The sequence below is a fragment of the Dipteris shenzhenensis genome, unplaced genomic scaffold, assembly GCF_047967505.1.
Source record: "Dipteris shenzhenensis isolate YYH24624 ecotype China unplaced genomic scaffold, Dip_SZ_1.0 scaf0108, whole genome shotgun sequence".
Taxonomy (NCBI): Eukaryota; Viridiplantae; Streptophyta; class Polypodiopsida; order Gleicheniales; family Dipteridaceae; genus Dipteris; species Dipteris shenzhenensis.
Window position 1 is genome coordinate 16,275 of NW_028239414.1, and position 10,375 is coordinate 26,649.

General features: G+C 51.6%; 2 protein-coding genes across 2 annotated transcripts; one reads left to right on the plus strand and one right to left on the minus strand.

Moving 5' to 3' along the window:
* Positions 1-2,564: 2,564 nt before the first annotated feature.
* Positions 2,565-3,542, minus strand: LOC147879041 (uncharacterized). Its single transcript, XM_087372346.1, has one exon. It carries the CDS (start codon positions 3,540-3,542, stop codon positions 2,565-2,567), a length of 978 nt encoding a protein of 325 aa, XP_087228472.1.
* Positions 3,543-6,187: 2,645 nt separating this feature from the next.
* Positions 6,188-7,822, plus strand: LOC147879042 (uncharacterized protein YNL011C-like). Its single transcript, XM_087372347.1, has one exon. The coding sequence runs from the start codon at positions 6,188-6,190 to the stop codon at positions 7,820-7,822; it is 1,635 nt and encodes a 544-aa protein (XP_087228473.1).
* Positions 7,823-10,375: the final 2,553 nt, after the last annotated feature.

The following is a 10,375-nucleotide window of genomic DNA, read 5'->3' on the forward strand; positions in this document are numbered from 1 at the left end:
GATAGCGTGAAGCTGACTTGAAAAGACGTTTTTGTCGCCTTGCGGAATCGGGTCCCGCATCGAAGTGCACGATCAATGCATGTGCGAGTGAGTGTGTGTACCTTTATGCAGCCGTACCTGCAGATCCATCGCTCGCGAGCTGGACACACGGGTCATCGAGGAAAGCGAAGCGAATCGCACTTCTCCTCTCTGAACAGGAACGAGTTTCCCAGGCCGTATCCGAATGGAAATCGTTCACATCCATAGCAAGGTCCGATACGTACGATTGTCGGGAGTAAAAGACATCTCTGGCGTAGCATGCGAGGCATGGCTGAATGGCGTGGCAGTACACGTATGTTGCATCGGGCCGAAGCGAATTGTCGACGCCTTTGTTGTGAGGACTTTTCAGAATGGCGTTAGCGAGGTGTCCGCTATCATCACATTGAAAAAGCTGAAGGAAAAGCTGAAGGCATCGAAAACATTCCTGAGCTCAAAACGTACCGATCACTGTCTCTCCTCGTGACGTTGCTGGTTGACCTTCTCTCGATGTTGATCCTTTTCCTCTTTAGAGTACTCTACGCGTTTGGATGACTGCGCACTTCCGAAGCCTAATTGATTGTGTGGCGCTTTGGCAAGTTTACCAAACGTCAAGGCCACACGAGCAGACGTTGATCGTCCTGCCTCATCTTTTGAGAGAGCGTGTTGTGCACGTCATACGCCCGCCCGCTTGCCAAACCAAACTCTCTCAACACAACAGATCTCTTCATCATCACGCTAAACGATGCAGGCACATCCTCACTCTTTACACGCAGAATCAACAACCAAACAACACTTTTGCGGATTCTAGTTGCTTAATTTAGCGCGGCGCTGCGCGTGCGGCCGGACGGACGGACGTAGATGCACAAATATGTACGCTACATGCAGGCTCGAACTCTATCTCGTTTGTTATGCAGGACCATACAGACGAATTGAGCTGCGGTGGTCACCCCATGGGGAGAGGAGGGTGGATTGGATACATCAAAGAATAGACTCGGTGTTCATGTCAAGGGAGTGATCTCCTCAAAGTCGAACACGCGCACCACCACCACATCATCGCAAGTCCTCACAATGATTGCAAGTCCATCAAGATCATCCTTTACTTCACCTCCCGCATCGCCTTTTGCCGGCCCGTCAAGACCTTCGGCTCGGACCCTTTTCGAAGATACAACTCCGCCGCCCGAATATGCAGACGACGACGAAGACGATGAGGACGAGGAGAAGTCAACTGTGTATGCCTTTTATCATACCAGTACGCCTGCCACAACCTCCGATCCGCACGCATACAATCGCTTCTTCGTTCAACACGTTCAACGGAAAACATGCATGTACGCAATTCACGTTCCGAAGAAGCGTGAAGGATGGAAGGCGGACGTAATGGCATTGACAGAGAAAGGTCGTGAGCAGGTGAGTAGAGCATGTCCGCGCTGATAGCATAGCCTGGCCATTGCCAAGCATGTATAATACATGCGGCGCAGGCGCAATGACGATCCGACCGGCGGATAAGCTGACTTTCAAATCTCCTCGATACGCGCTCTCTCGCTCGCGTTCTTCCTCCCGCCTTTACCACGCAGCTAAGATACAATGTCCGACGTGAACCTTTGGCGCGAAAGTACGACTTTCGTCCTCCGAACGGCATGCACAACATCATGACGCCTTCATCGTTCAGTGCAGGTCCAAAAACGTTTGCCATTGAAGCGCCTGATGGACAGAAGTTGCTGTGGAAACGCCAAACGTCTAGTCATGCCCGTCTGCATTCCCTTCCGAGCAATAAGCTTATCGCTCGATACGATGCCATTTCGCATCCCAGCGCTTCACCTCGTATCGGGCAGGATAATCGGAGATTACCTTCGACGATTAGTGTGGGCGGCAGTGATGGGATGACAGCGCAACTGCTTGGCATTCTCCAGGTTTCAGTCGTTCCTGCATTTGATCAGCGAACGTCAATCTCGATGAGGGACTTGCCTCGCAGTGTTTCGTCGTCGGGTATGTCCACGGTAGGTTCTGCAGGCACGACAGGAGCGGGTTCAGCGGCGGCGGCGGCAGCAGCAGCAGCAGCAGCAACAGCAACAGCAACACCGAGCCCTGCGCCACTTGCCAAATCGCAAAGTCGAATGTCGATTGCCTCCAACTCCTCTTCTACCACCTCGTCGGATCACGGACCTAGACTGCATAAGAAGCGATTGGCCGTGGGTTTGTTTGCGCCTGGCGTGATTGGCGCAGCATACGGATCTGCTTTTTGCGCGGCAGGCATGAATCGTCATTGCGAGATCGGTGATGATTTGGCCAACTTAGGCAAAACCCTGATCAAACTACCACGGCCTACAAGTCAACTCCCTCCGCCAAGCTATCGCATGACAAACGAAGAACAACGAGCGGCTGCCACAGCTGAACATCTCGTAAGTTTGAATCGCGTAGAATTCACGCAAAAACTAAACGATCCAAGGCCGCGCAAAGTGGACATGGATTTGATCTTGGCAAGTTTGATCGCTGTACTCGAATAGAATGCGCGCTGTGCAGTGCAGCGCAGGATGGATGGCATGCATTCATCATTGATCAATGTACAACTTATTCTTGATCAGGTATTGGGCAACGCCTGTCATGGTGTAATGCTCCAATTGCTGTTGCAAGGCCTTCTCGTTCAAGCCCTCTCGCCTCGGCGCTTTGGCAATCGTTTTACGTACGGCCGTACTGCTGACATCCTGCACGCTCTTGTCAATGTCGATCATGACGATCTTGCCACTTTCTAGCCACGGCTTGACCAATTCGCCGGAGAGAAACTCGCTCTCCTTTGCCTGTTCATCTTTGCTCTGCTCGTTCGCCTGCTGATTCGGCAGGGAAGTTGCAAATCTTCGAGCGCAAACGAACTTTGTTCGCTCCTTGTTGAAGAACGTATTACAGGCGTCGTCGAAAAATTGCCGGGAAGGATAGTATTGCACCTTGAAGAAGCGCTCCAAGGTATCAAAGCCGACAAGCCAATGCAGTCGTACGTGATGATCGAGCTTAGCGTATTGTGATCGTTCACGTTGGATGAATTCGTGGATCAGCGTACTCTTGCTAATCATCAGTGGTTCTTCTACGATTCCAACAGCAACATTCGCCTTGATTGTGCCACTGTCCATGCCGGTCTGCTCCAATTCCTTGGCGAACAATTGCATCATCTCCAGTCGTTGTTCTTGGGACGCATCTTTACTCGTGCCCATACCCTTGTCGGCATTCTTGACGCTGAACAATAGCAGGATCGCGTCGAATGAAGTCTTCCCATCGTCCTTGCTGTGATCATCCGAGAAGGTCGGCTTCTTGACCGTTGCCAAGGCATGATGAGCTCTTTGTGGAGGGTTAAAAGAGGAATCCAGAACACCGACATCGATTTGCCTACCCCGTGCCCTCTGCTCATCATCTCTGAAAGGCCATGATGGCGTAGTGGCATACACGAGCGATAACGGCCTTGGCTTGCCGTTCGATGTACCCGCTTGCATGTATTGCTGCAGATGCGAAGCCAGTCCCGACATCCTTCTCGCCGTCATCGTCGCGCGAGGCTGGCCACAGAAATGACGACAATCGTGGGAGGAATCCAGATCTTCACTAGCCTCGTTTCCTACAGTAAAGTAGCGCGCCGCCGCCGCTGTGCTGGGCGAAGTCGTTGATCTTTAGCAGCATGCACGGACATCCTGAAGATTTAAGATGTTTTGAAGACGTTCGAGGATGTCTCTCTTCTTCTCTTCCAAGCCATGCTTCGGACACGATTGGTCGGGTCGCTAGCAAAGCATTCGTCAAGGCAAAGGTCAAGACCATGGCAAAGTTCATCACTTCGTCTTATATCCACAACGACGGTCTTTGAGCCGTCAAAGAGTGCGCCAAGGGAAATTCCAACGCCGGCCATCTTTGTGTCTGCTTCAAAGTGGACCAGGCAAGCGCCGGCCACAGAGTACTTTGCCGCATTCACCAAGCACCTGCCGGAGAAAGGTTGGCGTGTGCTATGCATTGACGTCGATCCGGAAGATGATGTGACAAAGATTGAGAATAGTCAAAAGATCTTAGACACTCTCGAACGCGAACTCGTCAAGCAACTCCGACAAAGCTCTTCTCCATTCCCGCCTTTACTGGTTGCAGGTCAACTTTCAACTTTGCTAGCAGAGACGTACGTTTCTTCACATCCCTTGTCAGGCATGGCACTCGTCAATCCGCCCCTTGCCGCTAGTGGAGCACACGAGGAGTTCCCTGAACAGCTACCCACCGCCTTGAAGGACTTCTCGTACGAGCCTCGGTTTCCATGCGTTGCGGCCTACACGCCAGATGTGGTAAAACAGCTTACCTTTTGGGCCACACATCGCATCGAAGATATGCAAGAAGATGAAGCGGATGAGGCGCTCGATCGGCATGTTTGGACGATCGACGTCAAGGAAGATCATGCAGAGTCAGGACCGTCCAAATTGCACGCTTGGGCTGAGGAGAATGGAATGTGAGCAGCAGGCCTTCGTTTTGCGATCACTTTTCAGAACTTGCAATGATTGACTTACACACACATGCACACATCTATCGCCTCGAATCTCTTCTTGCGCAGCATCGTGGATGAAACGCTACAAGATGATGATGCCGACGTAAGCGAGGATGACGGGGCGAATGCGTTATCCACTGCACCGTCAAAGCAAACGCCTGGAACGCTGCCGGAGTGGTACGCGCAAGGCGATTATACGCGACATCCGCAGCGAGCCAAGAAGATGCCGATCATTCTGGTGGAGCGAGATTTGGACGAGACATTCGTTCGCGGAAGTGGAAAAGGCGGACAGGCAATCAACAAGTTGTCAACGTGCGTTTCCCTGAAACACAAGCCGACAGGCCTACGTGTACGATGTCAAGATTCGCGAAGTCGTCAAGAGAATCGCGAGATTGCCCGCAAGCGTTTAAGTAGGGATTTGGAGCAACTCGTGTTCGGCGCAGATAGTTATCTTGGCCGGGAAATTGCCAAAGTGCAAAAGACAAAGCAAAACAAAGCGCAAAAGCAAAAACGTAAAGCCAAAAAGGCACAACAGCAACAACAACAACGGCGGCGGCAAGCAGAAGGTGAAGACGAAGGCGAAGGAGAAGCAGCATCGCAGTCGTCATAGTCGCCCTAGATGATGGTTATTATCGATGACCATAAGTGTGTGTGTATCCATTCCGGTTTGCACGCGTCCCCTCAAAATGTATTGAAAAGACGATCGCCCGTATCGCCTAAACCAGGATCTATATACCCTTTATCCGTAAGCCTTTCATCTATGGCGCCTGCCCAAATGTCTAGACCGGGCCACGCTTGTTGAACCGCTTCTAAGCCCGGCTTGGAGCCGAGAACGCATAGCAATGTAATCTTGTCAATGGGAATGCCCCAATCATTGATCATGCGAACGCAGGTCGAGGCTGTTCCTCCTGTTGCAATCAAAGGATCTAGAATAAAGACTCGATCTACCGTTGGCTCGGCGGGTAGCTTTGAATAGTACTCGACCGGTTGCAATGACACCTTTTCGCGGAACAAGCCAATGTGTAACACCGTTGCCGTGTCAGGCAAGAGTTGCAGGGTAGCGTCAACCATGCCCAAGCCTGCCCGTAAGATTGGTACAAGCCCTATCCGCTCTTCTACCTCTTGCCCTTTGAATTGCGCAATTGGACCATCCCCTTGTACCCATCGTTGTGGAAGTGTTCGCATTGCATCTACAACGATGATCGTCGTGATGTTTGCGATTAATTGGCGAAACTCTTTAGGAGTAGTCGAGGCCAGTCGTAAATTGGCCAAATGATGCGCAAGTAGCGGATGCGACACGACATTGATCGTCATCTTGTCGTGCGTCCACCAAAGGCCTAGCTCGCTATGGGCGAGTTCGAGACGACAAGACTTGCCTGTGAACGTTATCGGCACGGCTGATCCCAAGCGAACGGTTCATGCCGCCGTCGCGCTCGGATCCATTCTCATCACTCGTAACGCACGCGCGCGCGCGAGACGCTACTTTACTTTACGCTCACAAGCGGCGCCGGACCAACACGACTGCTCTCCTGCCCTTTCATGATAGCGACAAACGGAAAGTGTTGATCTCGCGCATGCGCTGCGCAGCGCGCCGCGCACGATGGTAATCGCGTTCGACCGGACCAACTCTTGCATGCCAACTTTGACGCATCTTCAAGGGCGCAATCGAGAGCAATGGAGAGCGGCGTTGACGATGACTCGTTTTCTAGTAGGCCAGGAACGGGTGATGTGGCAGCGCGATCCATAGCCCTCGAGCGGCAAATTACCTCCATCGCTTACGCAAAGGCGAAAGACGACAACGATCTCGGAAGAATCTTGGTCGTCTCTGGAGGGACAGGGTATAATGAGCTTGTAGGCGCAACACCTGGCGCAACATTTGTCATGCCAATCAGCGATGATGGCGGATCATCTTCAGAGATCATCAGGGTGCTTGGCGGGCCTTCCATTGGTGATTTACGCTCACGACTTGTGCGGCTGATACCGACGTCAGAATTAACGAACGGAAGTGTGCCAAAGAGCAATGACGCGCTACACAATCTCTTATCGTATCGCCTGCCTTCGACAGGCAGCTCACGGGACATCAAGCAAGAATGGATGGACATCTTAGAAGGTCGTCATAAACTATGGAAAGGCATTGAACCGGAGCGAAAAGAGTGTATTCGAGGATTTCTGGTGCATTTCGAAAGTGAAATCTTACGTCGAGCACATCGTAATTTCGATTTTCGTGGAGGCTCTATAGGCAATTTCTTTTTGGCAGCTGGGCAGAAGTTCTTTCGATCCATTCAAAGTGCCATCTTCTTGTTTTCGGCCATCACACTCATTCAACAACAATCGACAGGCGCAAAGGTCTTACCGGTCATCAACACCAATCACACAGCTACGATAGCTGCTGAATTGGCCAACGGCGAAATTATCGTCGGTCAATGCGAGATCTCGCATCCCGCTGCTAGACGACACGACGGCGACGTCAGCAGGCATGCTTCCAAGAAAGATCCGTCCGTCGTCAATCGACAATGGCTCAACCTGCAATCCGGCGTGCAAACACCTTCATCGGGCGTATTTGACCCATTCGCAACCATTCCTACACCTACAAGACTGGCTGTCGGAAATCACGGCGACGGTCTTGATCCGGGAAGCAGTGGCGAAAGTGAGAATGACGGCGAAGGTTCTGTAGAGAACAGCCGCGGACAGGTCTCCGAACCCATTGTCAAACGTCGAAGGGGCAATAACAATATTGCCTTCTCGAAAAGTACCAGCAAGAATGGTGACATGCATGCTCCAGACTCGTTGCCTTCACGCATTCGACGAATCTTCTACGTCAACGCTTACGGCAGTGAAGTGGAGCCCGCACCGAATCCAGAGTACCTGAACGCGTTGAACGACTGTCAATCATTGATTTATTCATGCGGAAGCTTGTGGACCAGCATCGTTCCGTGTCTTGCTTTGCGTGGAATTGCGCAGGGTATCACGTCCTCCCAATCGCTTCGGTGCAAAATCCTGATATTGAACACACGATACGATCGTGAAACGTCAGGTTTGACCGCCATGGATTTTGTTCAAGTGATGGCAGACGCGATCAAGGAGCACGCGGGTAGCACGCAGCAGGATGGTGCGGTTTCGTTGAATCGTATTGTAACGCATATCATCTATGCGCCAACAGGACAGATACCTTGCAACGTTGCCGCCTTTGAAGGTCACGGGGTGAAATGCATAGCCGTGGACGTGCCCACACAAGGCGATGAGCCCGGCTACTTTGAAGAACGCACCATTCGCCAAGCATTACGGCAGATCGTGCATGACCATAAGTGAAAATTCTGCTATGTATACAATATTGTCCGAACGTCATCGCTGTAAAACTACATCATGTACACATTATTATAGTCTCGTTGCTAATGCACAGTTTAGCGTGGCCCTTGTGACTTGTGTTTGCGATCCGACTGCGACGCCGACGCCGACGCTACCACCGCTGTGCAACAATGCGATCCTGCACCTGCTGGCGTGGCCGAAGGTTGTTGGGCTGCCGCTGCGCCTGCTATGCGTTGCCAAACCTGTGCAAGGCCAAACCAAAGCTTTCGTCCAATGGCAGGCTCAACGCGTTCGACGGTATGTCGAACAATCTTGCCGGACTGCGGATCAAAGTCGTAACGGAACGTGAGCGTGTATGTATGCCTGGCCCCGGTGACGCGCAAATTTCCGGCAAACATGACTCGCATGTATATGACCATGTCACGTTGCTCCAAAGATCTACGTTCCTTTCGGATGGACTCCAAACGAATCTCACCTGCGGAAAACAAGACGTTCAACGTGTGCCGTAAAACATGAGCGCTCGCAAAGTACAAGTTCCTCCCGGAGAACGAAAGTGATCCGGCCTCCTCTTCGGTCATTCGATCGGTGGGAGCTGCATTGTAGCCTGCAGCATTTGCGCAAAAACGGAAATGAATCGCATTGTGATATATGCCTTCCCCATCTGATGTGTCTTCCAAATTCGCATGTTCTGCATCACGACCTACTGCACCGTCTGAAGAGGCTTTGGCGCGCAGCTTCCTAAACGAAAGCGTGTCAAGTAGAGTTGTACTTGCCGAAGAGCCTTTACTTGCATTCGCATCACTGTCGACGTCCAACAATCCTTGCTCCAAGTACGCGGGAATGGTTTCACGCAAAAGATCGTAGGCCTTACCTACACGAACCTCGTATTCGTGGTCTGACACGGGCTCATGCTTCTTGGGCGGCGGCGGCGGCGGAGGACCGGACTGTGATTGTCCATTCTTGTTCTCTCCATTCTCGAACTGATATGACGGCGCAAAAAAGCCTGAAGGGAATTGCCTCTTGACAACGTGTGCGTCGGAATGGACAAGGTGATATTGAAGGTTTGTTGTGGTACTTTGGCGACAACGCTGCCACGCGATCGGAGTGGCGGATCGAGTTCCTGCCCGCACGAGCGAGGCCAATTGCTCTCGCAAGACAGCTGCTATCCTTCGTTCAAGCATGTCGCTCGCGCATATGGCCAAACAGATGACGATAACAAATGTATCCCCGGTCCTGTGGGTCATACTAAAATTTGGCGTCACGCCGACATCTCTCTTGACAGGCTTTCCCAGAAAAATTTTGGTCCTCGTGCATGCATCGTAAAGAAGTCAATCAATTGCAATATTTTCGGCCGAGCCTCATGCATGAAAAGTTTAACATCCCTCTGGCAACTCCACACCAACAAAAAAGTCTACCGCCGGGTTTTCCGACTGTACTATGCATTTCGGCCGTAGTGACTGTGTATACCAGTAACGCCGTCGCCCAGAGGGTCGAATCTCTTGGATAGCGTCCGGTAAATCTTCCCGAGACGCGGCAGGCTGTCAATCAAGCACGAAATTTCGTCGATTGTGGCTAACCGTATGGCAAGATGAATGAATGGAACATTTCGAAATTGGAAATGTCCATTGGATCGAGGAAGTACAGCCTATATAAACCCATCATCCACTCGAAATTTCGCCATCATCACGCCACGCAACCAAGTCCCTTCAACTCTCATCTCTGCAGCTTCAAAGCGTGCAGAGAACATCGGTCGTCACTTTGCAAGCGCTAGTCCTGCCGCCGCCGCCGCCGTACACAAGGTGACAATGTCAGGTCAACAAGCGCCACGATGGCCAGCAGACAAGCCATTGGCTTTGACCCTCAACCACTTTGCGCCGAGAAACAAGGAACATCACGCTCAAGGTACAGTCGATGAGAAGCTACAAAACGGCAAGGAGGTTCCTCTCCTCTTCAAACCGGTGCAGCTACCTGTCGCGAAAGACCTGATTCTCAAGAACGCCGTCGTCGTTTCGCCGATGTGCATGTACTCGTGCGTTGATGGTTTTCCTACGCCGTATCACGTTGCCCATTTGGGATCTTTTGCACTGCACGGCGCTGGAACGATTGTCGTGGAGGCAAGTGGCGTCACACCGCAAGGCAGAATCACCGCAGAAGATATGGGCATTTACAAAGACGAACATATTCCCGCACACATGTCGCTCGTCAGTACGCTCAAAACAATCACCAAGAACTTGACGGTGGGCTTGCAAATTGCTCACGCAGGTAGAAAAGCAAGTACATGGAGTCCATTCTATGAAGGTCCAAAGCAGAATGAAGACTTTCAAACCAAGGAAGAAGGCGGTTGGCCAGACGAGGTTGTAGGTCCTTCTGCTTTGCCGTACGCCAAAGGTCATATCGTGCCAAAGGAATTAAGCACGGAAGAGGTCAGGAAAGTGCGTCAAGCGTTTGTCGATGCAGGTCGTCGAGCATTTGAGGCAGGATATGACTTTGTAGAAGTTCACGCAGCGCATGGATACTTGCTTCACTCATTCCTTTCACCCTTGTCAAATCATCGAA

Bases quoted from the DNA above. Each gene is read 5' to 3' on its own strand.
- LOC147879041 (XM_087372346.1), bottom strand. From the start codon at position 3,542: ATGACGGCGAGAAGGATGTCGGGACTGGCTTCGCATCTGCAGCAATAC.
- LOC147879042 (XM_087372347.1), top strand. From the start codon at position 6,188: ATGGAGAGCGGCGTTGACGATGACTCGTTTTCTAGTAGGCCAGGAACG.